This window comes from Harmonia axyridis, chromosome 6 (assembly GCF_914767665.1).
Source record: "Harmonia axyridis chromosome 6, icHarAxyr1.1, whole genome shotgun sequence".
In the NCBI taxonomy this organism is placed as follows: Eukaryota; Metazoa; Arthropoda; class Insecta; order Coleoptera; family Coccinellidae; genus Harmonia; species Harmonia axyridis.
Genome location: NC_059506.1, coordinates 37,670,703 through 37,692,226, shown reverse-complemented (window position 1 = coordinate 37,692,226; position 21,524 = coordinate 37,670,703). Strand labels below are relative to the sequence as shown.

The 21,524-nt window shown below is 38.3% G+C and overlaps 2 protein-coding genes across 3 annotated transcripts in view; one reads left to right on the top strand and one right to left on the bottom strand.

Annotated features, from left to right (window-relative positions):
- Positions 1-120: 120 nt before the first annotated feature.
- On the bottom strand, positions 121-4,541 carry LOC123681849. Its single transcript, XM_045620168.1, has 10 exons — positions 4,043-4,541; positions 3,720-3,989; positions 3,449-3,664; positions 3,134-3,388; positions 2,671-3,080; positions 2,400-2,606; positions 2,090-2,342; positions 1,640-1,903; positions 451-735; positions 121-395 (listed from the first exon to the last, which is right to left on the bottom strand). The coding sequence occupies exons 1-10, from the start codon at positions 4,289-4,291 to the stop codon at positions 249-251; spliced, it is 2,556 nt and encodes an 851-aa protein (XP_045476124.1). The 5' UTR covers positions 4,292-4,541; the 3' UTR covers positions 121-248.
- Positions 4,542-5,422: 881 nt separating this feature from the next.
- LOC123681844 (putative polypeptide N-acetylgalactosaminyltransferase 9) overlaps positions 5,423-21,524 on the top strand; it is a 161,059-nt gene continuing 144,957 nt past the window's right edge. The window contains exon 1 of one of the 2 annotated variants that reach the window (XM_045620155.1): positions 5,423-5,582. The gene's annotated coding sequence lies outside the window, so the exon portion shown is untranslated. The remainder of the gene's footprint in view (positions 5,583-21,524) is intronic. The other variant, XM_045620157.1, reaches the window with a different exon arrangement.

Here is a 21,524-nt window from a genome sequence, read left to right as displayed (position 1 = left end):
TTGATACGACCTCAACTTGGATATAAATTTGGCAACAATGCCATTTTATAGAGGTTAGGTTAGAACCTTAGGCTTTTTCCAACTTTCAATCAAGTTTATAAAAAAGAGTTATTCAATAAATAAATTGTGTAAAAGTCAATTATTATTTGATCATTGCAAAAACAATATCTAGACAAAATTGATGAGTTTTTAAATAAATGCTAAAATCTACAAATATTTACAAAATGTGACTTGTATCTTCCTCAGTCTTATTTACGTTGTTGAGCTACTTTTGTTATGGTATCAATTATCTGTTTCCTGACTTTCAAATCTTCTAGAGCTTCATGGAGCTCATCATTCTTGCTTTCCAACAATTCATTCTTGTGCATTAGTTGCTGTTCCAATTCTCTTATTTGCTGAAAAAAATTAAAAAATAGAACAAGCCAATAAAAAAAATAAATTAATATGTACCATCTTCAAATCTTCTATTTGAGAAGTGGACTTCTTCAAAGCCTCCTCTTTCTTCAGCAGATTCTTTTCCAGTCTCGAACAGTTCTCCTCTAATTTCGACACAAGATGTTTCAGTTTTGTCTGTTGCTCCTCCAACTGATCTTTAGAAGCAATAACATCTCCTAGTTTTTTTGTAGCGTCATCTAGATCTTCTTGCAATTTGGCACTCTTTTTTTCCTCATGGGCCAATCTGCTTTGAACGGCTTTGCACCTGCCCTTTTCTGCTTCGAAAGAATTCGTCCTCAGCTAAAATTCATATTGTCCCATTGAAAATAAGATCGCAAATTGGGAGAAATAAAACAATACTATCTTATATTGTTACCTCCTACCGTTTGCTGTTGACCGAACAACAGTGCTGTGAAAAGCCATATTTACAAATCGAACTGAAACACGACTTACGCAATGCCCTAAAATAAGCTCTTAGGGAATAAAAAAAAAGCAGGCGGCATACTGAGTTCCATATCTGGACTAAAAGCAATGAAAGTCTATTTTTTTTTAAACATGCGCGCTGTGAATATAGACGAGTATATTTATTTTTTAGGTTGGTACGCCTGCAACGAACAGTTGACAATTTCATGACATTTGTTTCGCTAGGTTAGAAATTGCTGTCATATTGGAATTATTCCTCTTTAAACATAAAAATTTTTATAACTAAGATTTCTAGAAGTAATGGAGTGCATATTAACTCTCAAGAAAATTTTCAAATGAAACTGGAGACTTGTAGAGACCAGTCTTCTTGGACGATACTTCAGTAGATTCCCGCATTGTTTCCAATGGCGCTCACATTGAATTTACAGCGCCACCTATGAAAAGAGGTTGTTCAGCCAATGGCAGAATAGTATTGATGGTTTTAATAAATAGAACCAATCAAAACTATGATATGTCTGATATGTCAGCTGATGCTAACAACTGTGTCTTTCTCCTATGTTGTAGTCGATTCCTCTCTCTCTACGCGCTATCTACATATTATTAAACCATTGGTGGACCCACTAGACACGTTAATACTAACCTAACAAATTAGCTGACATGAAATTCAAATAAAAAAGCATACCAACCGACTAAATAGATACTCTCATCGATATTCGCAGCTGGTGTATCGAAATCTACAAGTAATTACTTTCGTGCAACGCATTGAAAATCTGACAGTTACCTGGACGACTTCCTCGAGTTGCTTCTTCATTTTGGTGATCTCCTCGTGCCTCTGCTGCGTGTGGAACAGCAGCTGGTGCAGCCTGTTCATCTCGGCAGTGAGCTGTGCCGTTCTGTGTTGCAGGTGTGTGCACCTTTCCGATGCAGCCTCCACGCTTGCCATAGCAGCCCTTTCAGCGTGTCCCATCGAGGCCAGTTTGTACTCGTACAATTCCATCACATCAGATGTGGAGATGTCCACGAAATTTCTATTGGCTATTACGTCCTACAAATCGATTGCCTTTGTTAAAAAAGCACAAGAAAGCGAATTCGGGACTTTCTATACAATTTTTCAGATAACATCAAAAGGAAAGAAGAGTTACCAATCGGTTCTTGCGCTAGAAGTTTTAGACTTGCTGTGGAAGCCATATTGAATGTTACACAACAAACCGAAGCTGAGACACTAACATACCTTGAGTTTGGTTAAGAAGCCATCCAATTTCTCCACCTGCGTAACCGATAGAACTGGGGTAGATATCTCGTTGATGATGTGATTGCTTTTAGAAGGTGGTGGAGAGGTTAGAGACACCAGGCTTTGCATGGAGCTCATCGCTTCAGCTACGTTGTGTTTGGGGAAGCTCTCCAGACTTGCCATTTCCAAGATGAGCGCCTTGATTTCTTTGGGACCGCTGTATAAGGCTTGAGACAGGACGTAATGTATTTGTCTGTGGAAAATAATAGGATTAACGTTGAGACCGATGGGAGACAATTGATGAACTAACCTTTGCTGTAGTAAATTCTCTCTTATCGATACCCAGTTGACACTGTTTTTGGCAAGTTCGTCCACCAAAGCCACAGCATGAATGTACAGGTTTACAGCTTCTTCCGAACAAGTGTTCAAGTTGTTCGCTCTCAAACGTGGGGAATCGTCTCCGATCAGTGGGTAAAACACCTTGCATATCGTTTCTTCCTTCATTTCGATCAAGATCCTACACGCAACCAACAAAAACGTATTCAATTTGCAAAAAAGCAAAATTAGGTTTGAATACTCACTTTGCTTTGAGGTGGTCCACTTTCATCAGCACCCTCAACAATTCCAACAGTGCCCCAATTTTCCTGTTGTGTTCAGTATGCGTTGGTACGTCTTCTTGACTTCCGGACTCGAGGGCAAGTAAAAACACAGGTAAACTGATGCCTATGGGTTTTAAAATGTTCGTATCACCGGGGGGAGTCCTGATAGCGATGGCTTTCAAAATTGCTATAGACTGAGGGGAAACTACATCACTCTGTATCCAGTCGAGACTCAATTGTATGAACTTCGGATTGAACTGTTTGAGGCATTGCATATTCGCTTCTACCAAGTGGTGGATGAACTGGAATAGTAGTGCTATGCATTCCCCCAAATTGTAAATATCTCCTTGGCCCTCTTCTGTGCTCGCTGAAGCCACGGTTCTTTGTAACACCTATCCAAATTGAAATTAATAGAGAAATAACTCACACAGCCACATTTACATACCTCAAGAAGATCTTTAACTTCTCTCTCATATATCTCTGCCAGTTCTTCATTTTGCTCGTCAGGATTTTGCTTTTTCACGTCTATATAAAACTCGACAAGTTGTCTTAAGAGCACATGGTCCCTACTTTCGAAAGCTTTCTTTATAGATGTGAAGGTTATGTTTACCAATTTCAGCATATTCTTAGCAGGTCCTATTTCATCCATGAGATCACATATTATCAACAGCTTACATGCGTGAGCTTCGACAATTGCACCCTTAAAGTAGATGGAAACAGGATTACTTCCATTAGCTCAAAATAATTAAAAATTACTTACCTTCATTGTGAGGCATGTTCTCATCAATTTCTTTATGTTCACGTTTGAAGTGAGGGTATATATTGCTGGTAAATTTTTGTAACATAAATTCACAAGTACTCCAAGTGAAAGAGCCACAATTTCTTCATCTTGGTTTTCAACCCACTTGGCTAAAGTTACAATTAAATGGGGTAAATGAGGGATTTGCCACGATATTTTTATGCCACAAGTCAAGTCCTGAAAATTAATAATTCTTCAACTTGAAAATACTTTCATTCACTCAACTAAGTACCTGCATGAGTTTTAAAAGCCTAATTTTTTTTTCTGTGGTGATCTGATCTCCTAATATTCTTGATAATGATGGTAGAAACTGGTAGGTGTGAATCAGGGCTAATCTGGCTGCTGAATTTCTGCAAGCGTTGCTTAAAACATCAACGCAGTGCCAGGTAAATTGAGATCTGGGTTCTATTTTACTCATGAGTTCATATAAACTAACAAAAAATTCAGAAGCAATGTTTGTGTGTGGATCGAATATGCTCAAATCTATTGTCACACTTAATGCCTAAAATAAATGAATATAGGGAATTTTACAGTCTTATAAGAATAATAACTTACTTGTAAATATCTGTTTACTAAACTTCCTATTTCTTCAGTACTATTTTGTAAATATTCTTTGATTGCAATGACTAACTTTTTCATTTTATAATATTTAGATTCTGGTCCACTATTTGTACTCAACACAGATGAATTCCTAGAAGTAGTGCTAGCTTTTGAACGGACATCGGTTGACATCTTCCTAGTGTTGGATCCTCTGAAATATTTAGGTTCTGGACCACCAAATCCATCCAACTCTGAAGAATTCATCTCGATTCCTGTTTTTGAGTCGAAAAACACGATCAGACTATGTTAACGGTTTTCACAAAACAAGTCAAATTTTCAAAGTTCGTAACGAATATCACAGCACTTTCTTTGTGTTATTTTATGTGAGCAACTTCAGGGAAAAATTCACTTCATAATTTAGTCTACCGAAATCTTGTTGATTTTCGGGGTTTTCGAATATGATTTTCCTAATGATTTCAAATTAAACGTCATGTGTGCAATTCATACAGACATTTGTATACGTGATAAGTTAGGAAGCTCATCGTTGTGTTGTCTTTTTTTAGTATATTGCGCTCTCTCTGTTTTTCACTTGAGCGTATGTCGTCTACTATCCAACATACAATTTTGATTCAACAAAGGAAGTAGCCATGCGCTAGCACAGATATAATCAGTTTTAATTCTGAATGAGAATTAAATTGAATGAACATATCTAAAGTTTAAAGGGTTATTCTTATTCGAAAAAAAAATTAAGCATAGTCCAAAACATCAGAGGCATATTAAATTTTAACTTTGTTCCAAATTCACGTTTATGAAATGAGCGACATCTAACTGATTTGTAATTAAGTAGGCTACGATTATATTTCTGCACTAGCATAAATCACAAATGTTTATCTTTACCCAAGAAATAAGTATTTCATATAAAATCTATATAAATATTACGCAAGCGCTTTTCCAGGGATAAGGGATGGTTTGTGTTAATAGCGTAGCCACGCGGTTTAGAGAAACTGTAACTCTTACTCCCAATTTTGTCCTGCTGACGATTAAAAAGTCTACACGATTTGTATCATGATAAAAACAAATATTCGTATGCGTTATAATTGTATAGAGATTGCTAGGGAAATAAATATCGAGAGGGAATTACACGAAAATTGATTACCTACCTTTTTCTACGTTCCACTGTAATTGAATTATCCATTATTTTCTTCTTTTTTTTCCTGAAACAGAAAATCTGATTTAGAGCTCGTACATAAAAATTCACGTACGTTATGTTGAAGTCATTCAGCAATAATAGCAAATTCATAAACTAAAACGTCTTTGCGGCATGATTTCGAGTTACGGCGCCTCGAACTTATCAGAATGTAACCCTTCGGAGTACAGCAGTTCAGTTTCATTAGCCAGTTCCAATTTGTGGCCTAAGCAAGGACGGTGCTGGCCAGCTTCGCGAACGATTTTGACAGTTAGATCGCGAAAGATTGTTTGTGTTGTTCTTCGGGGGATTCACATCGGACTACAGAACCAAAGAACAACAAACTGACAACTATAGTCGGTGAAACGAGTGAGTAGAACGAAAAAAAGGGCACAAATCAAGCCGCCCACCATCCGAAGGAAATTTTCTGATCGTATTAATGGATATTAAATTGCCGGCAAACGCTCGATCCCTGCGATCACAGATAGTAGGGGTTGGTGGCAAATGTAGAAAACTTTGGGCGATACTAGCACATTTCTGTGGTCGCATTGTTAATTTCTGCGATTTTATCACAGAATAAAAAGAGAAATATTTTATGATCGCAATTCGAATCTTTTCGCAGATTATTACTACTTCGATTTTCAACCGTAATCACGCAGTCGGCGTTGACCGGTCTTCCATTTGGTACAATCGTGAATGAATGCCGGGTCTTTCCTGTTTGGGCCTTAAAAGGTTAATGACACTGCAACTAACGAGCGCTTCGTGGTCAAAGCACACTTAACTCAATTAGCTGTACTTAAGGATTACTGCGAGAGCCTAGAATACGTTTGGATTTGCTTCTGTTTTATCTCCTGTTGGAATTGCAGTTGTGGGTATTTCGAATGATCCTCCGAAGCGACATTAACATTTATATCTTGTGGAAGAAGAGGATGCTGTTGTAATTACAAATGTTCTTATATTGCTTATATTCGATTTTTTCTGTATTTAATTTTGATAGGTTGATAGGATGTGGTTTTGAGTGATTATTTTGTTTCATTCCTGAAGGGCGTAAAATACCCACGACGAATATTTGGAATATTTTCTCTTTTATTGCAAAATTCAAACACTGGATTTGTATACATCTAGAGCATATTTTTTCCAGTATATTTTTAAAAAGTTAAATCTTTCAATTTACATGGAAAAATTAGTAGAAGTAGAACCTTATTCTGTTGATGAAACACTTCGTCAAGCACTACAGGATGCCCCTAAATTGGAGGTACGAACTAAAATGACAGATACCTGGATTCTTTTCAAGAAAATAAAGTTCTATAAACATGGGCCCGCAAACGCTTCGTTTTTGAGATACAGGGTGTCAAAGTTTGCTTTTTTTTAAGTTTTTTTCTCATAGCATTTCTCCTTCAGAAGATGTTTAACTTGAATTCGGCATAAATATTTCAATTTGATGTTTTCATCATGTGATATGCTAATTTTGAATGCAAATCTACAGGGTGATATTTTTTTCTGGAACAGTGTCCGACTCTTTCGTCCAGAACTTTTTTTTTTGGTGGACCACTGGTAGTTTAGAAAAATGTAGAAAAAAACTTTGGTCCACTACAACACTTTTTGGTTTCTTGTAGTTTTTTCATATCTGCTACCGATTCCAGAAAAAATTCAAATAATTCTCTAGGAATCCCCAGGATACATCAAATTATTATAAAGATCCAGTTAGTAAGCTGTGATGAATAAATAAATTATAAATTTTGGTATTTATTCACCCAATCTGTAACGAAGCTTAATAAAGATTCGATAATCATCACAAAAAAGTGACCCTGTATCTCGAAAACAAAACGTTTAAGGGCCCATGTTTATAGGACTTTTTTTTCTTTTTTGAAATTATCACAGGAATCTCATTTTTGTTTGTAACTCCAATTTAGGAACAGCCTGTATTTTATGCGGATTACTTTTTATAAATTTTAAGAACCTAGAACTATTAAAACCATAAATTTATAGTTCTTATTATATTGATCTCAACATTAATCTTTCAATAGGCAAAAATCTCAAGTAGAATCTCGCAGTTATCTATGATTGGATCTACCTAAACAGAAAAGTCTATGTATAACACGGTATTGTTAAAATAATATTCTATGTTTCACACATTACCCAATATTTTGATATCAAGTCACTCAACTAACGACTAGAGTTGTTAATGTGAACGATAAAAGTCTTCAAATACGTAATCTATTGTATTCCTGTCGACATTTCAACGAGTGACAGAGTACGCAACATATCCTCTCGAATCTCTTATACGAAATTTCTCGCACACAGAGTGGGAAGCCCATCGATTTCTCATCCGACCGGCTGAAGTTTGCCGACAAAGGACCGTCTCTTAGTCGGGGGAACAAACCATAGAGATTTCTCCAACTGCATGTGCTGAAATATATCTTAATCAACGCTCCCTATTGTTCTGGGGTATTACACCCAAAAGTTCGGAGTCGTGTGATCTTTTGATTAATTTGTGCGATCGCTGATGAGATTCGTAAATGGTTATGCCACAACGTTATTATTCGGCTCGGAATTAGCCCAGGGAACTGGATTCTATTCCGATTAGATGAAAGTTTCCGAGGACATTTGGCACCGTCTATTGTCGTCTTTTTCACACCGCTAATTGATGGAGCATGATTGATGGTATTGAGCACTGATTAAATTAACAAGACGCTGCATATAACTGATGAGTTCGCTACGGATTTCCTAATAATTGAGATGACATTTGTTATATTAGTTGTATTACTTTGCTTGCGCCGATTTGCAATAGATGGCTGTAGCCATAAGTGGTGGTCGAAATAAATAGATCGTAGATGTCGTACAATAAGCGTAAGTATTTGTAAATATAACGCCATCGAAATATTAGTCGATTTGTGTCTGCATCATAAAGTTATTATCGATTAAACATGTCTGCTTTAGAGCCAAATTCTCGTCATTAGCGGGAGGTTTCAATTTTCTGCTTTAATATGGAGAAATCTGCAGCTGAGGCTCATCGAATGCTCTCAAATACCTATGGTGAGGCCGCTATCAGTGAAAGAACGTGCCGAGAATGGTTTCAACGATTCAAGAACGGTGATTTTGACGTCGAAGACCAGCATGGCGGTGGAAGCGAGAAGGTTTTCGAAGATGCAGAATTGAAGGCATTATTTGATCAAGACTCGTGTCAAACATGAAAAGAATTGGCAGGATCATTGGGAGTGACGCAACAAGCCATTTCAAAATGCCTGAAAGCCATGGGAATGATTCAGAAACAAGGAAATTGGGTGTCGTACGAGTTGAAGTCGAGAAATTGTGAACAGCTGCTTGCAAGGCAAAGTCGGAAGGGATTTCTGCATCGCATTGTGACTGGAGATGAAAAATGGGTTCTTAACGATAATCCCAAGCACAGAAAATCATGGGGATATCCCATCCATGCTTCCAAGTCGACGGCCAAACCGAATATTCACGGTTACAAGGTCATGCTCAGTATTTGGTGAGACCAGCTCGGCTTAGTGTATTATGAGTTGTTAAAACTGACTGAAACAATCACAGGCGATCGTTATCCAACGCAATTACTGCGTTCGAGCCGAGCATTGAAAGATAAACGGCCGCAATACAACGAGAGACATGATAAAGTGATTTTATAGCATGACAATGCGCGACCCCATGTAGTGGTCAAGACAAACTTGGAAACAATGAAATGGGAAGTCCTACCCTACCAATACCCGCCGTATTCTCCAGACGTTGCTCCCTCGGACTATCACTTGTTTCGATCAATGGCTCACCACCTGACCAGCACCTCCGGCCTTATGAAGAAGTAAAAAGTTGGATCGATTCGTAGATCGCTTCAAAAGATGATCAGTTTTTTAAACGCGGGAGTCGTACGCTGCCCGAAAGATGGGAGAAACTAGTGGCCAGCGATGAACCATACTTCGAAGCAAAAATGTATAAGGAACCAGTTTTTTACAAAAAAGCTTCGAATTTCGGAAAAAAACAGTGGAAGCATTGTAATGTAATTGAATTTCATCCGGGGTTGTGTTTAAGAAGAATAGATGCACAGAACGGCGAAGGTAAACGCGAGGAACGATCACAGAGCGCATAAATGACAGATATCGATTTCAACTCATTACCTATTCAGAACTGGTTAGGCAAAATTGTAGACGCTTTTATGGCCCTCATAAAACGGTTCAATTTGAATTGAGTGGTTCGTTTGACTTCATTAAGCGCTAAAACACGTCAACCATACCAAACGACATATCGATCATCGAACAGGTGCAAAATGCCCGAAGTCAACATCTTCTATGCGTCTTCAGACGACATTGACCTTGACACTGTCTTAATTAGATCGCATCTGTGACATCGAGCGTATCACAGAACATCGTCGATCGGCAATTTCCACAGACGACGGGTCCTGGCCGTGTTGACACAGAGTAGACAACAGCCTAATTATGCACCGTAGCGATTTGAACACGTTCCGAATGAGGATCATTGTATCTGCTTGTTTTCGAGCGTTAATTATCCGATTGTAGTGGATTCGGCCCTTACAGTTGTCACGCATAGATCTGGCCGATTATACGCTCCACTCTGTGGAAACTGATGGATTGTTTATCTCTGTGAAGAGCGGATCATAGAAGTGGTAGATGTTTGATACCGTGCTCGTTATTGACAGGTCATCGATATATCTTCGTGTTGTTTATCGTTTCTGTGTGACCTATTGGGCCAATTGAAAAGTCCCCGATCTGATGCACAGATGGCGATGCTAGTATTAAATTCATATGATTTTTAGTTAGTACCAATCTTCAATAAAACGTATCAAAATTTGACAGCAGTCCGACCATTAGTTTGTGAGATATTGCGTTGTGAGTGTAGCTACTTTTGTTATTTGAAGAAAGATAAAAAAAATAATTTTGTGTACTGATAAAATATTGCTTTTCGAAGGGAAAAAATACAGTTGAAGCAAAATCTTGGCTTGATGAAGAGTTTCCGGGGTCTGCACTAGGAAAATCAACCATCACTGATTGGTATGTCAAGTGTAAACGTGGTGAAATGAGCACCGAAGACGGCGAACGCAGTGGACGCCCAAAAGAGGCTGTCACCGACGAAAAAATCATAAAAGTTCACAAAATACTTTTAAATGACATTATGACATTGCAGACATTATGAAGATATCATCTGAGCGTGTACATCATATCATTCACGAATATTTGTACATGAGAAAGCTCACAATCGATCGAAAGCAAAAACGTGTAAATGATTCTGAGCAGTGTTTGAAGCTGTTTAAGAGCAATAAACCTGAATTTTTGCGTCGATTGTGACAATGGATGAAACTTGGTTCCATCATTTCACTCCGGAGTTCAATCGACAGTCTGCTAAGTGGACTACACTGGATGAACCGAATCCAAAGTAAGGAAAACACAACAGTCAGCTGGCAAGGTTATGGCATTAGTATTCTGGGATGCGCAAGGTATAATATTCATTGATTACCTCTAAAAGGGCCAGACCATCAACAGCGACTATTATATGTATATTTTGAGTTAATATGAAACGTTGATCCACTATGGGACATAAGAAGTGCGTTCCGCCTGGAAAAACTCGCGAATTGATTGAAATATCGTATCACTGATATATTTCCATTACCGCGCGCTTCATGTCAAATTTGATAGATATTGGGGACAAAATTTGCTTACTGAAAATGACATAAATATGCTCCCTCTAACTATGTTAATTACTCTGAGGGCTATTCAAAATGAAACCCTTTATTGAAAAAGGAATTTAACTCCAAAAGAATGTCAATTTTCTCTCCAAACGCTATCTAAACGACTGTTATCGGATTGTATATTAAATTAAAGCGTGAGTAAAGTGATAATGATGTGTTGTTGGCACATCTGGCATAGATACACGACGCCTACATCGAGTGTGCCTAGGAAACAATCGCCGCTCTATGCTCGGGCATAAATGATTATTTGTACTCTGCACAAATCGCAGTCGGCATTGCACCCCCAATCAATTTCGACAATATATGCAAGCGCCATCTGCATGTGAAAGGCGAACCTCGAAAAATTACGCTAGTCTCGATTTGGCAACGCAGTTACGTTTGTTTTCGATATCACGTAATGTTTCCAATTTTCTTAAAATATGGTGTAGGTATAGTTGCAAGGAATGTGTTCTGTTTTGTTTTGATTTATTTTTTAGCGTATTGAAGAAATAATCAAACCCCTTGAAAATCTCCGAATAATCCGTTCAATTTCACAAAAATTGGCTCCTAGCTCCAGATTACGATTCATGAGTTTCAAAGGCAACTTAATTTGGAAATCAACTTCTTTAAAATTTATATCTCCAAATGAAAACAATAGCAAAATTGCATGAAATGGGCTTAGACTTGCTTCAGCATCACCGTATTCGCCAGATCTGGACCCCAGCGACTCTTTCCTGTTCTCAGACCTCAAAAGAATGCTCGCTGGAAAGAAATTTAGCGCCAATGAAGAAGTAATCGTCGAAACAGAGGCCTATTTTGAAGCGAAAGACAAATCGTACTACAAAAATGGTATCGAGAAGTTGGAAGATCGCTATAATCGCTGTATCGCTCTCGAAGGCAAATATGTTGAATAATAAAATCCAGTTTGCCAAAAAAATGTCTTTTACTAGGGTAGACCGGGGACTTTTCAATTGGCCTGTTTAGTTGACTTTGACACAGAAAACCTAGGTACTAATTTACAAAGCTCCCCATTACTTTGTTCATTCTGTTTCTTCGGTAATTTGAGAAAATCTACGAAATAGAAAAAATGAACTACAATGTCGAGTTTTTAATATTTCAGCCTTTAGAATCCATAAATCGTAATCTTAAAACGGAACAGCTACAATTGTCCTAAATATTAATTGGATTTTAAGTTAACAGCTCTTATGATTCACCAGAAAAGCTTTTTTAAGAATCATATTTTTCTCCGAACGTTCAAAAATTTATTAGAAACAAAAACAAATAAAGTAATTCCAACCAAAGAAAACTTCAGCTCAAAAGTGGCACAATCTGTTAAACGAAAACAAATGAAACCGTCCTTCAACCTAAAATGAACTCTCACAAAAGCGTCTGTAAGAAGTAATAAAGAATTAGCCGTTTCTACAATCCCCTTATCTGGCGAATAAAAAAATAAATCGTGGAATTATCTGAAACATCCGCAAATACACTTAATTACAATCCGAATCCGAGCAAAGAGATCAGCAAAACCGACCGCAATCAACAAACAGGTAAATCCGTTCGTTTCGGTTCATTGTTTATCGCGTTTGCGTTCAGCTTTAACGCTTTAAAATTCGAACGAGCGATAACATTATCGCCATCACTAAACATAGAACGACAAATTGGGATAATTACATAATGGCGGCGAAACCCACTCATTGAATAATGAGTTTTTATACTTTGTGAATGGGCATACGCAGATAAGCGTGAATGGAGACTCGAAAGGAAGGATTTAAAGATGAATAAATCGATGATTTGACATAGAAACTTCCTCTAGGTCATACAGAATCGATAAACAACGCGAAGGTAACAGGCCAATTGAAAAGTCTCCGGTCTACTATAGTAAAACACATTTTTTTGGTGAAATTCGATTTTATTATTCAACATAGTTGCTTTCGAGGGCGATACAGCGATCATATCGATCTTCCAACTCTTCGATACCTTTTTTGTAGTACGATTTGTATTTCGCTTTGAAATTGGCTTCAGTTTCAGCGATTACTTCTTCATTGGCGTTAAATTTTTTTCCAGTGAGCATTCTTTTGAGGTCTGAGAACAGGAAAAAGTCGCTGGGGACCATTTCTGGCGAATACTGTGGATGCAGAAGCAATTCGAAGCCCAATTCATTCAATTTTGCCATTGTTTTCATTGATTTGTGACACGGCGCTTCGTCTTGATGAAACAGCACCTTTTTTTTCGAATGGGGCCGTTTTTTAACGATTTCATCCTTTAAAAACGATCCATTAATGCTATACATATTGAAATAAATACCTAAATATATCAGAAATTCAGAAAACAAACTTCAAGCGCGCCAAACGACGTGAAACAACCGATGACACTAGGAGAGCAGAAGTTGCCAAACCTTGGATTTCAGCAGGTATATACAGAAAATAATAAATATTCTGCTTATTAGAAATTCCACAATTAGGAAAAATATCGTATTACAAGTATTCAAATTTGCATATTTAATTGGGAATCACTCAAATAAATATATTCCATTCAATATAATATACATTCATAACGATATAGTAAAATTGTGGATTTGAAAATATATCACAATCTGACAACGTAATCTAACTATATTGGGGACATGTAAAAATTGCATATATACTCCCTCTATCTATGGTTATTACTCTATAGAATATCCTGCTATCTGAGCAGCTGTCGTTTTTGAAGCTGTCATCTTTTGACACTTGACGAGTGAATACTACGCCATTACTAAAAATGAAATGATATACGCTTGAACAACGTATTGAAGTTTTGCTGTAACACTTAGAAAAACTGAAGTTGTGAAGCACCTTCTTGATCGGCCTTGTCGGGACAAGTTAGTGATGTGAATCATCAAAACCGTGTGCGCCATTCAAGACCAATTGAGAATATTGCTGCTGCAGCACGTAGTGTAGGCGAAAATCTAGGTTTTTGCGCTAACGCGCTATGATTTCTGATTTTTAAGGTCGAAATTCGAAAATTTGGTGTTTATTTTCTTGTTACATTGACAGGTCGTTGCCTTATGCCGTCCCTGTCGCTTTCAGCGACTGCATCTCGCTTTTTGTCAACTTCTTTCCCCTCTGCAACATTAAGATTCCCGGAAACATCCACCATCCACATCCCAGACGATTCAACCCTTCGGCGGGCGCAGAACAGCCCTCTACTACTTTCTACAGTTCATCCCCCTCGCCATAGCGTGCTAGATTAACGTCACGAGAGTTATAAAACGAACACAGAAGAGTATCGAGCTTCGAACTCACGTCCCAACTTCGAAGTAGGCTTATCTGAATAATTATTATCTCTGGTTGAGGCGCAACCAGACTACTGGGGGTATGTTCCGAATTAGAGCAATGACGGTACCATCTCCAACGATTAGGGGGTGACCTGGAGGAGGGAGAGGGCGTGTTTGTTGAAGTTTCGACGAAATTGACTCCTGGATATGTTACGGAGTGAAGTTGGGTTGTGACAATTCGATTCGGATCAATTAAGGGGGAGAAGATGTGGAATGAGTCGATGACAGGGTCCTACAAGTCGAAGAGGAAGAAGAAGAGGATGTTCTGTGGGCAGAATCTTAGACGCGATAGCTGTTAATTCGATTTTGATGCATTATTTTCACAAACTTCGCAAATTAACCATGTGGTTAATAATATTCTCTTTCAACGCAAAATATCTTAACACTGAAATATAAAGGGTGTTTTTTTCGAGGTATATAACTTTGAGTTGGCATTTCTGTTCAATAATGGTGACCTATTTAATGTCAAGTGATTTATTCTCAGTTTGGTTTGAATTGAATAGACTCACGCCTGAATAACGCTTGCAAACAGTGCAAAATGAGATTGCCGTTGTTCCCGATTTTCATAAGCAAATTTTGTTTAGCGATTAAGCGCACTTCTGGTTGAATGGCTACGTCAACAAACAAAACTGCCGCATTTGGAATGAAGCTAATCCTCAAGTGTATGTCGAAACACCGTTACATCCAGAAAAACTGACTGTTTGGTGTGCTTTATGGGCTGGTGGAATCATTGGTCCGCACTTCTTCAAAAACGATGATGGCCAGAACGTTACAGTCGATGGTGATCGGTATAGAGCCATGATTACTAACTTTTTCATTCCTGAATTGAACAACCATGATGTCCAGGAGTTGTGGTTCCAACAAGACGGCGCAACATGTCACACAGCTCGTGCCACAATCGATTTATTGAAAGACACGTTTGGTGACCGCCTAATTTCACACACCGCCATTTTTGGTTCTCCTGTCAGTGTTCGGAATCCAAACAAATAAATTGTCATTCAAATTAGTACGGTGTCGTTGAAGGAATTGGCTTATTTTCATAAATAAGAGTATTTGAGAAACGATTTCAGTATTAATTGATAGACAGAAGGAACGAGGTTAATACCAGTAAGTTTGAATCCTGTATCATTCCCCAGATTTTGTAAAAAGCCGTGTTTATTAGTTGAACTTCAAGTTCGAACTTACTGGCATTAATCTCGTGCCTTCTGTCTATCAATTAATAGTAAAATCGTTCCTTAAATAATCTTATTTATCAAAATAAGCCAATTTCTTCAACGACAACGTACTAATTTGAATGACAATTTGTTTGTTTGGATTCCGAACACTGACAGGAGAACTAAAATGGCGGTGTGTGACGTCATCACTAATAGAGCGTATTGTCATAAAGAATTAATCAAAAATTTCTGATTAGCAGTTGAGTTTGAATGATCAAACCCTCCCCACTCCACATCAGTGTTTCCCCTCTCAATTTTCCCCGATTTCCATCGAGCCTACGTGGAATTTTCAATTTGTCGTTCGTGACTCCGTCCCCCAAATCGAAGAATCGACCAGCAACCCAGGTCTTTATCGATTCCCTCAATGATTAACAAGCCCCTGGCCTCTGGGGACCTCCGCGTCGGATTTTTCAGTCGAGCTGTTCTACCGGAAGCTGTAGCGTTTGCATTTCGAGCTTTATCCCGTCACGGATCCGGCTATAAATTAATCCCTGACTCTAATTTCGGCTCTTATCCCCGAGAAGGTCGCCTGCAGGACCATTTTGCTACAGGACGTGCCTACGCGTCTAGCTACATCGGATCAACAGCTGTTGAACGGTCTGAGATGAACAGATGACCGGCTTGGACCTACTTTGATCCCACGTCTATGAATAGTCTATAAAAATAGTTGTTGCATGAGCTGTTTTAATCCCTTGAAAGCGGGATTGAAAAAACATCCAACATCCAACTCAATTCAAGATTTTTTCATCATAGTTGAAGGATTTTCCAATAAGAGGTTTAATTTTGAATGACCCGCTGTCTGTGGAGTTGTCACTTTTGAAAGAGTCACATTTTGTTGTTTGAAAAGTGAAAACAACGCCATTAGTAAAAATGGAACAGTACACGCTTCAACAACGCACTGAAGTTGTTAAAATTCACTGTAAAAATGGTGACAATTTTGCAGTCACAGTTCGCAAAACTAAAGCACTTTCGAGTCCTCGTGAAGCATCTTCTCGGCTGGCAATAGATAAACTGGTGGAACGCAGAGGACGCCTTAAAGAGGCTGTCACCGACGAAAAAATCAAAAAAGTTCACAAAATAATTTTCAATGACCGTAAAGTAAAGTTGAACGAGATAGCAGACATTGTGAAGATATCATCTGAACGTGTACATCATATCATTCATGAATGTTTGTACATGAGAAAGCTGTGTGCAAAATGGGTGCCGCGCGAGCTCACAATTGATCAAAAGCAACAACTTGTTAATGATTCTGAGCAGTGTTTGAAGCTGTTTAAGTGCAATAAACCTTAATTTTTGCGTCGATATTTGACAATGGATGAAACATGGCTCCATAATTTCAATCCGGAGTCCAATTGACAGTCAACTGAGTAGACTGCACACGATGAATCGAATCCAAGGCGAGGAAAAACACAACAGTCAGCTGGCAAGGTTATGGCATCAGTATTCTGGCATGCGCAAAGTAAAATATTCATTGATTACCTCCAAAAGGGACAGACCATCAACAGCGATTATTATATAGCGTTATTGGATCGTTTAAAGGATGACATCGTTAAAAAACGGCTCCATTTCACGAAAAAAAAGGTGCTGTTTCATCAAGACAATGTGCCGTGTCAAAAATCAATGAAAACAATGGCAAAATTGCATGAATTTGGCTTCGAATTGCTTCTGCATCCAGTGTACTCGCCAAATCTGCCCCCCAGCGACTTTTTCCTGTTCTCAGACCTCAAAAGAATGCTCGCTGGATAGAAATTTAGCGCCAATGAAGAAGTAATCGCTGAAACTGAGGCCTATTTTGAAGCGAAAGAGAAATCGTATTACAAAAATGGTATAGAAAAGTTGGAAGATCGCTATAATCGCTGTATCGCCCTCGAAGTTAACTATGTTGAATAATAAAATCGAATTTTGCCAAAACAATATGTTTTACTATGGTAGACCGGGGACTTTTCAATTGGCCTGTTTCTATATGTTGACTATACAAATGCTACACAATCGATTCAACATCTTAAAGAATAAATTCGTGAAGTTGTCGACAACATTCAGCTGTGAAATGGTGATAGAAAATTTCATGAAAAATATTTGGTGCTATAACCTTAGCAGTGGCAGCCATTTAACTGATTTGTTTCTTATCGATAATACTCTTCCTCCTTATAATGAATTGAAAAAACATCAATTTCTTTATATATACCTGTTTTTTTTTGTCGAAATAAAACCTCTTATTAGAAAACCCTTCACTCGAAACCGAATACAAACATCACAAACATTCTGACGCAACAATAAAGCGACCTGTTCAGGGAACGACCGCTCAAAAGGCAATAAAACATCAAAAACACGACTCCTCACTGACTCCCTCTATGTAACAAACGTCCCATAACACCCCCTAATGAACTCGGTGTCGAACATCGTCAAATTAACATAACCTGAAATTGCGAGCCCTTTTTTCCTGCCCCTGAGCTCAAGCGCCCGACTTGTACCGGAAGTGGATAGTTTTTTGTGCGCCAACAACCGGCTAAGTATCTCGGTTTAATTTGCGTCGGTGAAACACGGTCGGTAATACGCGCCCCCCTACGGCAATTTACGCTATCTGCACGTCCCTGGAAGAAACGGTAATTATTTCTTATTCGGGAATTAGGGAAATTACGCTGTTTAACTTAAGGGCATTAGGGCCAAACGACCCGCACAAAGTAGCGTTACGACGTCGACAATGTTTTTATTTCCGGCGTGAAGTTGGCCGCTTATTCGTTTCTGTGGTGCGCCCGTTCGGGATGATGAACGGAACATAGAGGTGGATGATAATGACGGTTTATGTGTCGGTTGGCTGTCATATTTCGTGTGGTTGGTGGAGAACGTTGTTTTCGCTGTGCCGGGGCTGGAGTGGCAACTTATGTCATTCAGTGGCGGGGTTTAAGTGTCATTTTAATACCTCTGGGATTAAATAGCGACGAAAATCCTGGAGGAGATGAATGAGAAACGGTAATTAGAACGATGATTGAAATAAATGTTCACAATGATGTTGTATAGTTCGTCATATTTAAAAGTCTTATTTGTGTCATTATATGTCGAACCATAGAGTGCTGACACTTCTCTTTTATTACTTTTTCGTGTTTTATATTATTTTCAATGCTTTGTAAGAATAAGAGAGTGAAAACTTTGTCTCTATCCACCGTATATTCAATGGAATCTTTCCTGGTTAGTTAGAATCATAAGAATTCCAATTATTCATGAATATATTCTCGTTGCCAAGCTCTCTCAGTTGCTCAGAGAGATAACCATAAATAGAGGGAGCATATGTCATTTTCAGTGAGCCAATTTTGTCCCCAACATGAACTATCAGATTTGACATGAAGCGCGCGGAAATGAAAACTTTCAGTGATACAATATATCACTCAATTCGCGAGTTTCTCTACAAAGAACGCACTTCTTATGTCCCATAGTGAATCAACGTTTCATATTAACTCAAAATATATTGAAATAAATACCTAAATATATCAGAAATTCAGAAAACAAACTTCAAGCGCGCCGAACTACGTGAAACAACCAATGACACTAGGAGAGCAAAAGTTGCCAAACCTTGAATTTCAGCAGGTAGATACAGAAAATAATAAATATTCTGCTTATTATAAATTCGACAATTAGGAAAAATATCGGATTCCAAATATTCAAATTTGAATATATAATCGAGAATCACCCAAATGAATATATCTCTTTCAATATTATATACATTCATATTGATATAGTGAAATTGTGAATTTGAAAATAAATCACAATCCGACAACGTAATCTAATCATGTTGGGGACATGTAAAAATTGCGTCTACTCCCTCTATCTTTGTTTATTACTCTATGTTCAGTTGATATTTGTGATTGTCATAGAAAACTCAACTATACCATAGAATTTTCTTCTTCTGGTAAAATAGCTTCAATCAGATCTGAAAAACGTGATTATTTTCATTATTTCGCGAAAAACGTTCAGACAAAGAAGACTGATTCTATAATCCTCAACTCTCAGCCACTTCAAGGACTATCCCAACTAACCCCCAATCCTTCGATCTCGATCCTCGGATGACGAAACCCCATTACCACAGCCTCTCCTTCATTCCCATAAACCGACCCACAACAACACATGGCACGCTGAGATAAAGGAGTGGTTGTAAAAGATAACAGGTGAAACCGAAGGCAAACTTCGTGTATATTGAAAAACCTGAACGGTCGCTCACTTCAGACCGTAGGGTTGAATCCAATTTTAATCCTTTATCTCGCGTTGAAAAGGCGCCGGCAACTTCGTCCATTCTTGATTGGATTTTCTTGCGAAAGTCGACTTTGTGGGTCGACATCGCTTACTTCTAAAGTGATGCGATTTTTGTATTGTCTGTCTCTCTTTGTTTTTGCCTTTGTTATGAAGTGATTCGTCTAAGTACCCGAAATCTTGAATCGTTAATAAATCACAAATTCCACAACTTCATTATGTCAATGCGGTGAGGTTATCTTTGTTTTGATATAGATAACTCCATTCAATAAATAATAATCGGAAAAGTTATCTATTTTTGGTCTTATTGTGAAGACAAGCAGTCTGACAGTATGTTCAACTATTTTGTTTTGAATACGCTATCAACAGTTTGAGTTTTGAGATTAATACGATTCCGAATGAAAGAAAAGTATGAATGACATCAATCAGCCGACAGCCATATTGTTTGAAACACCAATCAAGCGTTTTACGTCAATTTTAAGTGTCACCCATAGACGTGGTATAACATTCTATGTCTGTGATATAAACCTCACTTATCATAATCTGTCTTCAATCTTTAGTTATTTGCCCAAATAATTTTTTTTTCCGAAAAAAGTGGAGGTATATTACAATTTCAAAATCTGCCATCTAGCCTATTGCCAAGATCAAACAATTTCTGTGCTCACTTTCGTACCTCAGTTTGTCTGTGGATCCACCAGAGAATCTAATGAAACCACTGACATTATCGATTTATGTGAAAACTCACATAGCTTATTTTTCCTGACAGGTCGAAAAAAATGGTCTCATTTTCCATATCGGACCTCGTTTTCAAACGTCCCTTCGAGTCTTTCCTGTCGAGGCGCTTATCGAGCCGTCAAAGCGATTACGTCTTGGTCCACGTCGTGAGACTTAATCTGCCGGTTATCAATTCTAGCGAAAACCACAAATTAATTTGAATTTTTCTCCCGCAACGATAACGTTCAGATAATCGTCGACTGGGCCTGCCACAATGGAAGGCATTTATTTGTGGAAAAACGCTCGAATCCATTCAATTTCAGCGTTTGGAAAATCCGCGACTCCGTCGCCCTCTGGCGGAAGAATCAGCAACTGCCGAAAGTGGGTTTGAAACGCATAGAGTATTTTTTATTGGAATTGATTATTTCGAAGGTTCATTCATTCGTCATTTAGTTTTTTGTCCGCAATACTTCATTTGATCAAGTCCTGGAGGTGATAATTAAATAAAAGTAGCCGTTTATCTGGTTGAAAGTAACATTTAAACTTGCTGTTTTATGTTAACCTCGCCCCAGTGATTAACTCGTTCTATGTTCAAACATAGAACAATCAGGTCAAACCATAGATACCCATTCGTTTAGCAAACTCCCTGCGGACTTCACTCTATCCGATCCGTCGCGTTGCAACTACTCCACGGTAGAAAAAAAATCGAAAAACAACCACAACTCGATTACTTTAGTGGACCACAGAGCGTCGTAGTTCATGACGGCTTCCGGAAGTAATTGACGACGCCACGTGAAGTAAACCAAAACTGAAATTTCCCAGGGGCGCAGTTAGGGAGCACACCTTGCCCATCAGTTGCTCCGGCTTCGGATCCTGGATGTCTGGGATTCCGTCAGATTATGCGCCCATTTTATCCCGGAAAACGGGGCAACAGGCAATAACGGAGTAAGGGGCTTCTTCATCGACGGCTAGGGACGAAATACTAAATCGAGCCGGAACACCATCATAAATTCTGTGTTTCCTCCGGTAAGCTGTCACTCAATCTCCCGCTTTCTGTGGTAACATAGAAGAATATAGCCAATTTTGAGGTTTACTCTTTCGATGGTCTGAGAAACCATAGAATTGAAGTAGTT